The 12153-nt window shown below is 35.9% G+C and overlaps 1 protein-coding gene across 2 annotated transcripts in view; it reads left to right on the top strand.

The window, feature by feature from the left end:
• The first annotated feature begins 6360 nt into the window (after nucleotides 1-6360).
• The window catches only part of edn3b (endothelin 3b), a 19829-nt gene continuing 14036 nt past the window's right edge, over nucleotides 6361-12153 (top strand). The window contains exons 1-3 of one of the 2 annotated variants that reach the window (XM_053240551.1): nucleotides 6361-6476; nucleotides 9595-9641; nucleotides 10385-10575. In XM_053240551.1, the coding sequence (XP_053096526.1) occupies nucleotides 10518-10575 (58 nt within the window). In that variant the 5' untranslated portion in view covers nucleotides 6361-6476; nucleotides 9595-9641; nucleotides 10385-10517. The remainder of the gene's footprint in view (nucleotides 6477-9594; nucleotides 9642-10384; nucleotides 10576-12153) is intronic. The other variant, XM_034312019.2, reaches the window with a different exon arrangement.

The raw sequence follows: 12153 nt of genomic DNA, 5'->3' as shown, positions 1-12153 counted from the left end.
CACCCAGAAGAGTGGTGTCTGCACCCAGAAGCAATGTCCCAGATCTGTGAAAGGTTTGGCAAGGCACTCCCTAATGCCACATCAACTTATTATTCACTGTGGTTCTCCCTTCATCACCAGCCTCATTGTCTAAATGTGTATGCAGTGCACCACAGCACTATGGATGGCATCTCCCTGGGGCTTATAAACTCATTACAATCTTTCTGAAAGGACCAAGGTGACTTTGTCCAAGAAGGCTCCAGGAAAAAAATGGCTGTATAGAGTTCATAATGCCATGTATCCTAACAAGACTCCCATGAACAGTGGAGGTAAGACAGGTCCTCAACATCACAGATCCTCCACCATAGGGTTAGGGTTATGGAAACCAGAGTACAGACAGCTTCCAAAGGTTTTAGCAAATAGCTGTGGAGACCATGTTTTGACCATGTGTAGACTACTTTTATGATTTTTAACAATTTTTGCAGGTATTAAACGTGCAAAATGGGACTAGGGTTTTATTAGGGTTATGGGAACCAGAGCACATACAGTTACAAAACTTACAGTTGTATCAGAGATTAACACAAATTGGTGTGTGTGTGTGTGTGTGTGTGTGTGTGTGTGTTTGGGAAGGGAGGGGCAAACTTCTAGCAGATTCTTGCAATGCAAATAGGGAGGGGTTGACAAGTTTTTGGTACTGGTACTGTAATAAGTGCCTGCATGAATGATATGGTACTCACACAAATTAAAAATTCATCCAAGTCACTCTCCATCACTTCTTCACTTCCACTTTCAATCTGGCATGAGCTCCTTTCCCTCTGATTGACCCTGCACTGTACTCTCTGCAACTACAATTCACCTGCAGGCCCGGGCTCAAATATCTATGTGGGTAGCTTGCACATATCAATGTGCATCAAAGCAGACACACTCTTGTCTGACAAGTGGCTTCTCTATTTGTTTCTGATAATATTAACCTGTGAAAGTCCCCTCTTACGAGCAGCACTGATTAAAGGCAGTATGCGAGACAACAGTACTATTTTCTGAATACAGGAGTAACAGTCTGGCCTGCTGTTATTAATAACATTGACAAGAGCATACACAGAGGAGGCTGTGAGACATTTCCCAGCTTGCTTCAAGTGCTTCTGTTCCCTTAAAGCAGACTTTGCCTCAAAAGACAATCAGGCCTCATACTTCTGAATTATTTCACTGGGAATTTTGCTTCTAAAAATGTGGGCCTTGCCCCTCCTCAAGCCAGGTAGTTGGATCATAGAATCAGCATCATCTGTGATGACCATTGCTGTCAAGCAAAAGAGTGAACTGTCCCACAGCCACCATGATCTCATTTTTGAATTGTCCATTTGTGAGCTGCTTACACTGAAATGCAACAGATGTCTCTTGCAAAATACTAGCACTATCGAGTAAGTTAGATCAAAACGGTGAAAACATTCTGTCTCGATTTCTTTCATCTTTCATGTCTGAAACTGAGGACACTTGCTCTCTGCAGGTAAAAGTTTTTTGACAAGGTTTCGTGACTCCATGCATGCCACCTGATATTATGAAACATGCCTAATTTGATAAACTCAATTTCTTTGTCCTCGCAAAGTCCCTTTAACACATCCTTTTTTCACAGCTCCCTTCTACAAATAAAAAATGAAGGACTTTGACAACACTATAATTAAATGTGTCACAGTATGGCGCTGAGGAATCAGCTGACTTGGAGCAGTTCCCAAGTGGGAACAGTGCAAAATATGTGTAAAAGTGCCTCTCAGATGGCAATTTGTCATAACTCATCGTACACACTAACAATAAAAGCGACCCCATCTGAACACACAGACACTAGCTTGGACTTCAATTTATCACCTAATCCACTGACATGAAATAAAACTCTCGAGCCCATCCACTATATCCTGTGCAGTGTGAGTGTAAACTAAATTAATTAAACCAAGACAATCAGGTAAATGTTCTCCTTTGTTGTTTCCTGTTCCTGTCTATTAATGTACTCCAATCCGAAAAGAACATCCCAGACATTCTGAACTACAGCTGAGCTGATTTGCAGCAATGATGGTATGCATGAGTTGTCTGCCACCCACATTCATATGATAAGCAGCCCCAATATTAATGCTAAGCTGCTTCAACAGAACAACATCTTGTGCATGTGCAAGTCATGGAGGGGTCATGCATGTTTAACTCTATGGAAAGCTAGTGTTGAAGACATTTTAGTACTTTTTAGAAATTTTTTTCTTCGTTTCACTAGCATTTCCTCTTTCCATAGGTTCTTCTGTGAAGTACACATTTATTTTTTTCAGCAAGATGGGGATATGAATGGCGAAATTTGCTCCACATTTCAGTGCATTCAGAATTAGCCTTCAGCCAAGGAACTTCATTCAGCCAGTCATTTGTTTTCAAGTCTGGATTTTTTACTAGGCAGGAGGACACAGAAAAAAATTACTCAAGAATCTCTGCTAGGGCATTCTGCTAGATAGATGTGATATGTGATAAAATGGGTACATTTACATGGGTATGATAGAAAATTGCCACCCATTTAAATCTTTTTACTGTGCATGTGTTCTTATTTACCACTTATGCCAATCCATACAGATAAGTTTGGAGATCTATTGTTTTGTGTGTGGACTATTTTGTACATGGATTAAACCTATAAGCCTAGAGCTAATGGTAGAGGTAGTGTTGGGGTTACAGAAACCATAGCACAAACAGCTTCCAAGCTTAAGATTCTAGCAGATAACTAGGCTCAGAGGTGTGCAGGCTTTTTGTGTGTAGACTACTTTTATTATATTTCACAATTTAAAAAAAATTTGGCATGTCTTTACACAAATCCGAATGTAGATTTAGATTTAGGTCTCTACTGAGCAAACCAGAGCTATGATAGTGATAGTGCCAAGGAAAAACTCCCAGAGATGACATGAGGAAGAAAGTTTGAGAAGAAATCAGGCCCAAAAAAGGGACTCATCCTCTTCTGGGTGTTGGATAGTGGGACTATAAATCATTACTCTTTTGCAACTGTATACTGTAAAGTCGAATAGTACTATGTGTGTTGAAGGGATGTCCAGTATACAAATATTGTGTATATACCTAAAAACAGTATAAACATAGCAAGATAATGTAATATTTAAAAAATGTTCTCATTTCATCACGTCTTGTTTGGCTGTGGCACGCATTAATGTAAGTAATGTAATGTAATGGCCCACGCATTAATATAAGTAATGGCCACACATTAGGATCTTGTTCAAAATACAAAAATGAAGATTTTTTATTCAGTCCACAATGGATTTTGTTAAAGAGGTAGTACTCAGAATGCATTTACTTCATAATTTTTATTACTTCGTAATTTTTATCTGTTCTTAACATTTATATTTTCGGGTTGTCTGCACATCTGTCCATCTGTCCGTCTGAGATTATTGTTAGACATGTTCTGCCAGGGTTGGTGTAGAAGATCTCAAGTGGCCTGCAAAGGGCCCTGATTTCAATCCCAAATGAATGCCTTTGGGATGAATTGGAGTGCAGATCCTCACTATTTTCTCTTAAATTAGTAACAGGTTTGAAAGTAACAAGGTTGAGTTTTTAGCATAGAAGTAGCAGATACACAAATGTGGTTAACTAACATCCATGATAATGGCATAAGGTCATTGTAGACATTAGAATTATTTATTCAAAATTATTTTTTAAATTAATAATTCAATTTCAATCCATAATTCAGATAACAGGGTTTTACTTTCAAAGTTTATTAGTCAATATGACAATATCACTGAAAATAAAGAAAAAAAATGAGAGAAGTTACTTTTCTTCTTCCCAGGATCATCAGGAAATTCAGATGATGCAAATTCCTGTTGAAAGTGTCTTTTGAAATATTAAAAATATTTCAAGGTTTGCTAGTATGTTCAGGGTAGAGTGAATGTTATGGGACACACAATGAAAATCTACAACTTTCATTACCTATAATGGATGACTCCGTTATGTTTCTAGCATAAGATTTAATGTTTAATTTTTTTAATTATTTATCTGAAAACAAGCACATAAGTGGGTGTGAAGGACACTTTACCTATGTTTAAAATGTATTTTATCTTTATGTACATATTCATATATGTAATATCAGTGGGACATAAATGGCACTCAAATCATTAAATCACCCAGCAACTGGTTTATAGATTGGCCCACAGCTGTGTAGAAACTATGTAGAAGATTACAGTGTCCTCCGAAAGTATTGGAACGACAAGGCCAATTCTTTTGTTTTTGCTGTACACTGAAGACATTCGGATTTGAGATCAAAAGATGAATATGAGACAATAGAGCATAACTTCAGCTTTCATTTTCTGCTATTTACATCTGAAGCTGAAATTCTGTTCTATTGTCTCATATTCTTTTTTTGATCTCAAACCGAAATGTCTTCAGTGTATAGCAAAAACAAAAAAATTGGCTTGCCGTTCCAATACTTTCGGAGGGGATTGTACATGCAAGTGTGAAACACAATCATCCTGGTGAAATAACACAAACAGTATTGCTTTTGTGACAGGGCATTGGAATCTTCTCAATAACACCATGCACTGTATATAGTAGCTACTCATGATAATACTGATGTAGAGTGGGATGGGCGAATGGATTTGCACTGTGTGACCCATTCACTAGCCCAGTGGGTGGGTTACACAAAAAATACCCAACACTGTCCAATAAACCCAATAAAATGATCTACTAGGCACAGCTCAGTATTTGGGTAGAAAAAATAACCCAGCTTTTGTATACCGTTATATCCCCTTGTAAGTATATTAAAAATAAAAAGTGCAGGGCTAATTGCCATGCATGGTGGCTGTTCATCTTTTATCCACAAAGTGGCACCAATTTACCACAAACTTTATCTTATAAGGAACACTTAATATCAATATGTCAAAGGACAGATGCTTCCATTAGAAGGAAAATATTGGCATCCCTGATGGAGAATACTATACATACCACTTAAGAATTAATTATGTGTTTTAACGTATTTTTGAATTGTAACATATTTCTCAAGCACCATACATGAATAAATGAATTTGATCTCATTTGAAAGCAAAATCAACACTTACAGCAGCTTGAGCTTAGACCACTCAGGTTAGCAAAGCAGAAAGGGTGGAAATTACATTTATTATATTTTGTTACTATTTAGTATGCTATTTTATTTTATTTTATTTTACTGTAGTGTTTATGGGTCCAGGGGTATGGAAGTCCAGTAAAATCAGCTGCATGAGTGTATTACTGTTTTTTATATTGTTTACTTGTTTATTGTACATTAGCTATATGTGTAGACTTTCTAGGAATACTTTAGAAGGCATCAGAGGTTAGCTAGCTAATGGAGCCATAAACAAAGTGACTCTAACGCTCATTTAATTTTGAAAAATAAAACTGTTTCTTTAACATGCAACTCACTTAAATAAAATTAAATGCTGAAGTTTCTTCTATGCCATGTGCTGTCACTGGTTAAACCATTATAGTACAGCTTTTATCTCTAGAGTCCTTAAGTGTTCTTAGGTTGTCCTTCTGGGGAAAGCTATAAAAGGTTCTGTCTAGAATCCTACAACTGAGTGTTTCCATATCAGAAAAGGTACAATCAGAACACATCTAGGTAGCTAAGAACCATTCATTTTCCAAAGAACCATTTAAGAACCCTTTGAAAACCACTTTCCACTTAAAGCTTATGTTGCACGGATTATATTTAGAGCTGCTTTTGGGATGACTACTTATGTCTTTGGTGAGGCATTAAGTGTTTGTTGATTGCTATTGCTTGCATGTATTGCATATAATGCATATATTCAAAAGTGTGAATAAAGATGGCACTGTTTTGTGTAAAACATCATTGAATCACTAAAGCCTTCTTTAGTTTATTACTTTGATTATTTATTTTGGATGATCTGATAATGCTATTAAGTATAGCAGTCATTTTATAGCCTTTTGAGGCTTGACAGTAATACTGTCAAGGTAATACTGATGATGCTACCAAAATTTGTACAATTTGCAAAGTGAAAATACAAGTGCAGTTAAAAATACATAATATACACAGCATTATCAATAATTCTTTAAAAATGAAACCATTAAATGAGTTGTAAATCATCCTCTGTATTTCAGCTTTTAAACCTCCAGATTACCAAGCTAATATTAGTTTATCTGTTTGTCCCTTTCTTTTCTGAAAAGCAAAAGCATGAAGTGTTTATGGAAAGATGGCAAGTGTGTGTTTTATCCTTAATCAAATTCTCATTGTGCAACAAATGCAACCACTGTTCAATCTGGGCCTGACACAGCAATGTGCCTAATTAGCAGCAGGGTGGAAGGTCAGAGTAGCAGGTCAAAGGTCTGGACTTAGGGCAGGGACTAAGAGGAGTTCCTTACAAAGTAAACAAGGACAAAACGTCAGTTCAAGGCATGCCATAAATCAGGAGTCCAGAATCATCATGACAGCATGATCGAGTGATCTACAAGACCTCTAAAACCACTGGCTGGATAAGAAGTGAAGGGAGGTAGTGTTTGTTCATAGTTTCAAATGTCATTTTTTAAAATTTACATTCTTTTCTCCTACTCATCCTTAGGAAAGACTGATACTAAAATACTGGAGTATTTTAAAAATGTTGTTAAATGGTGCATCATGGATTTTAACTGTCTTTTTTGCATAATGTATATGATATGATGTTTAAATATTATTAATAAGATATCATGGGAAATTCGTGTGAAGTATTGTCAGAAAAAATGTGCTGGTGAATTGGAATAGGTGAGATTAATTATGGAGAGCAGGAGGACTCACTTTAACAATGTGAGATAAACAACCTAAACAACACAGGCATCATGGGCCATAGCTTTTAAAGCTTAACTTGTACAATGTTGCTTGTTTTTGTGTCTAGATGGAAAAAATTTAAGAGCATGTTAATAGAAATGAAAGGCCATTCTCTAGATAAGCACACATGATTCATGAGTTTTCCTTGAAGGTCAACTGAGAATGTGACGCATTCATTTCTAGAGACATGCAGAGAAAGAAAGAGAGAGAGAGAGAGAGAGAGAGAGAGAGAGAGAGAGATGTGGATTGTGTGCTTGCTATAATAAATCATCTCTAAACATTTGAAGATAAAAATTTAGAAATAATTCTATAAATAAAAATACACTTTACGCATAATAAGCATAATATTTCTTTTGTGTAAGCACTCATGCACTGCCTGTTTGAGGCCTCATAGGGGTATTATAACTTATTATAATATTAAGCACTACCAAAGCATAGGTGAGGTCACAGGAGTTTAAAGCCAAATGACATACTAGCATGTTGTTGTTGCTGATGTTGTTGAGTTGATTGCTGCTTTGTTGTTTTGTTGGCTTGCCAAGCTATACCATGTATCAGTTTGAAATACCAAAGCTTTTATTTGTTTGTAGGTGGCCACTACAGATTTTTTTTTTAAAGCAAACTAGAAATCGAGAAACTACAATTTCAAACTATGCTGTATGCCAACTCATAACTCACTTTGTTTATATCTGTTTATATCTTTGTTTATGTTGTTGCTATTAATACCTATTTCCAAATGCAATAGGAGATTTTGTTGTTACTAAAATACAGTAAAGGAAATTTACGGAAATTTTGAATTTGTGTTTTTCTTGCACAGTTAAGGTGAATCAGTGTTTTGTTCCATGAAAATAAATATTAAGAGCCATCAAACATCTGCCTGCCCCACTCTATGGCCTCTACCATCAAACCCCCAGGGGTTCAACTGTCTAGATTTTGTCTCCAGAATGTTTTCTGTCAAAATATCTGTGGCTCCGTGTGAAAACCACACTCAGGAAAAGTCACCTACAGACCCTGAAATCCATTCAGATGGTTTTTGAATCTCTGATTGTGCAGTTAATACACATTCACTAGAAATGAGAACCTGTTTAACTAATATGTCCAGTGGGGTCCAAAAGTCTGAGAATACACTGAAAATCTGGGATTTTTTAAAATTTAAACAGAAATTTTTAGAATTTTGAAAATTGTTCCTCTGAAGCACGTGTTCAGATGATACTTCGATGGATTTGATCTAACAAGGATCATCAGGTTTTACCCAAACTTGTGTCAGCTCGAGTGCACACTATCATTAAAGCAAAAAGGGGATACACCAAATACTAAGAAACTCATGTAAATATTTCTAAGATTCTACACATTGTTAATCTAACCATCAGTCTTATCAAGGGAGTATATCAGGTGCCTTTGGTGTCCAGAATGTACTGGATAATGATTAAATGCTGAGGGACTCAACCAACCTGATCTCATGCAAAATTAATTGTTGCTAGTTCTAGCTGTAAATAAATCTACACCTGCTACACCTCCCCTACCTACCCCCAAACTCTCTAACATTAACTCTTTGCCTTGCGCAAAATTACAGGACCAATGGATTATTGTGTGTGTGGAGTTTTGCATACATCTAAATTACGATGATCTCTAAAAGATTTTTAGCTTCCTTGTTTTTAGTTTCTTTTCTCTTAGAAAAGTTTTTTTTTTTAACTTGAGTGTCATGTATTTGGACTTGGACAGGGAGGTTCGGAGGAGAACTGACTTTGGAGCTACGTGTTTTTAAAATGTGTATGACTCATAATATTAAGCTAAACACTCATCTTCATTGAATTATGGCCCATGATCTAACACTGTAGGAGGTAGGAGGAAACATCACGATAATCACTAGTACTGACAGAGCAGATTCATTTATGAGTTACATTCTGCAGTATCTTATATCCTCTGCCAACATGCATGGCATTTAAAAATGTAAAAAAAAAAATTTATATTACATCATCTAGAGCAATATGTCCTTATTACTAAATCTTAATTAAAGCTACAAGAGTTTGGACTCTTATGTTTTATTCTTATATGCAGTAGATCATTTTACTGAGCTGGCACAGAAAGAAACATGATGGAAAAGCTCCTATTTCTGTGGCCAGAAGTAAACTTTGTGTATTGTACTGTACAAGCACACTGATGATTTTTGGCTTATTCAAACTATACAGTGATAAATTCTTCTTCAATTTTAGTGTGCATATGTCAGATACAAATGAGCTACAACACTGCTGAACCAGCAGAGTCTCATGACTGCCACTTTGTAAGAATATATACAACAGGTAAAGGTAGGCCTAGTTTTGTTATGACTTCTCCAATATGAATTCCAATAAAGTTGACATCATTCATTAAAACTCATGAGTTCATATGCACCTGAACCTCATATGAAAAAATAGGACAAGAAGCTTGTTTTGCAGTTGCAACTCAGATTGTATGAAAATTAACCAAATGATTCTTACTTAGTCCTATTTCTATGCATTTTACACAAAATCAAAAACCTGTGAGACAGCAGGGTTACCCGCTGCACCGCCTTGCACTCCTCTATACAGAAAGTTGTAGAATTTTGAAGCACATGTTCAGATGACACACTGATGGATTTGAAAAAGTGCTCAGTAAAGTGAAAATTTCTTTTTTGGTTTTGGTAGAAAAAATAACAAATAAGCCCTTTTTGATAGTCCATTTAACTGGATCATCTGGATCATCATTTTTAAAATTCACACTTGACTAATCACACTTGACTAATGTTTGACTAAAATTGTTCTTTTATGTTTTTTGTGGGGGTTTTTTCATAGTGCCTAGTGAAGAAGACTAACTGCATCTATGCCTTGCCATAAAACAGGTATTGTTTTTGTATGTTTGCTTGTTTATTTGTTTTAATTTATATTTTTATTTTTTTAACCATGAATTGGGAAAATTGCCTGGAAATGCATGGTTTATATATATAAACCATGCATTTCCAGGCAATTTTCCTAATTCATGGTTAAATAAATAAAGTAATAAAATAAAAAAAAAATATATATATATATATATATATATATATATATAAACCATGCATTTCCAGGCAATTTTCCTAATTCATGGTTAAATAAATAAAGTAATAAAATAAAAAAAAAAATATATATATATATATATATATATATATATATATATATATATATATATATATATATATATAAACCATGCATTTCCAGGCAATTTTCCCAATTCATGGTTAAAAAAATAAAAATATAAATTAAAACAAATAAACAAGCAAACATACAAAAACAAAACCTGTTTTATGGCAAGGCATAGATGCAGTTAGTCTTCTATATAATATATATATATATATATATATATATATATATATATATATATATATATATTATATAGAAGACTAACTGCATCTATGCCTTGCCATGTATATATATATATATATATATATATATATATATATATATATATTTTTTTTTTTTTTTTTTTTTTTTTTTTTTTTTAGGTAAATAAATAAATAAAGGGAAGGCTTTATTTGGCTGGAAACATTAGATCTGGCAACCCTGAATAGCTGGCCATCGTGGTTATAGTACAAATGTTTTTCCCCTGTAGATTTCAGCTGGTCCTGGGCCTGGGTATAAATCAAGGAGCTCCTTTTCTTCTAGCTGAGGAAAGGAGGGATATTGCGCATGGAAACTTTGGCGCACGCGCGCGCTCTTGTGCACAGCGAGGCGCCAGTGGCAGCATGCTCCTCAGAGTCCGGCTTTTAGTGCTTCTGGGTTTAGCAAACGTTTTCGCAGAAGGTAAGAAATGCAGACCACCTTGCACATCAATACATCTTATGAGACATATTATGAAAATGATGTAACACTGTATTGTTTATAGCAGGTAGCCTACATACAGGTAAACCCAGTACACGCTGCTTCTGTGTTTAGCTTTTTGTCGAAAAAATATTCAACTTTTTTTTGCATTAATTCATTTTTAAAAAACAATTAGTGTTAATGCATGAGCCAGAATGTTAAATTCATGCCAATGGTCTGCTTATATAACATTTTCAGTACTGGATTAACTATCATTATCACCACTAAGTGTTGCAAGAGAGATTTATAGAAGTGTTTTGAAGTCTCCATCAAAACATATACACATGCAAATGCAGTGAGAAGGCTCAGGGTCCTGGAATACCATCAGACTAAAACCCTGTCAGGAGGAGTTTTTAAGGGTGAATTTGAATATATTGGGATATTTCCTGAATTTCCACCTTGTCTAAATTTTCTTGCTATGTCTATAAGTTTTAATAGTAAAAATTAGAACTATAAAAATTAGGCACTGTTGCCTTGCACCTCCAGGGTTGGGGGTTCGAATCCCGCCTCTGACCTGTGTGTGTAGAGTTTGCGTTTTCTCCCCGTGCTTGGGAGTTTCCTCCGGGTACTCTGGTTTCCTCCCCCAGTCCAAAGACATGCGTCGTAGGCTGATTGGCTGTGGTGTGTGAATGTGTGTGTGAGATTGTGCCCTGCGATGGGTTGGCACCCTGTCCAGGGTGTCCCCCAGCCTTGTGCCCCGAGTCCCCTGGAATAGGCTCCAGGTTACCCTGTGTAGGATAAGCAGTACAGAGAATGGATGGATGGATGGATGGAAAATTACGTGGTACATTTCTGAAATCCTCAAGGTGTTGGCTATCTCCATGTGAAGGGAAAATGTTTATATCATCTTCTGAAGAGGCATGTCTTAATCTTTGGTCAAGACTGACTGAAAGCCATAATTAATATCATGTTTATCATGTCTTTCATCCACAATAACATGTTTAAAACATTATTTATTTATTAATGGGATCATAAATCACACTTTCAGTAACAGGATTTTGCATAATTATTTATTTTTTTGCCTTTTTGCTTACATTTGACTACGTATTACAATGTTGGCCTAAGTAACATTCTGTAATTAATTTCTTAATGCAATAACAATAACAGAGTTGAGAAATTTTTCAATGTTGTCCAAGTTCATAAAGTTCATGTTTTCTAAAATTCAGTCTGAACAGATTAAATAATAAACACAGTAGAAAACCAACACTGGCAGGTAAGTTTAATATTTTATAATTTTTTTTTTGCTGTAGGAACATAACACAGAATTTAAAAAAAAAAAAAAAAACTTCACCATCTACAGGCCCCACACGTCCAGGGTTGAGGGTTCGATTCCTGCCTCTGCCCTGTGTGCGCGGAGTCCCCGTGCTTCGGGGGTTTCCTCCGGGTACTCCGCTTTCTTCCCCCAGTCCAAAGACATGCGCTGTAGGCTGATTGGCATCTCTAAATTGTCCATAGTGTGTGAATGGGTGTGTGAGTGCGTGTGTGATTGTGCCCTGCGATGGGCTGGCACCCCATCCAGGG

The sequence above is a fragment of the Pangasianodon hypophthalmus genome, chromosome 16, assembly GCF_027358585.1.
Source record: "Pangasianodon hypophthalmus isolate fPanHyp1 chromosome 16, fPanHyp1.pri, whole genome shotgun sequence".
NCBI lineage: Eukaryota > Metazoa > Chordata > Actinopteri > Siluriformes > Pangasiidae > Pangasianodon > Pangasianodon hypophthalmus.
Note: the sequence above shows the minus strand (reverse complement) of the source record. Positions and strands in the feature narration are given on the sequence as shown.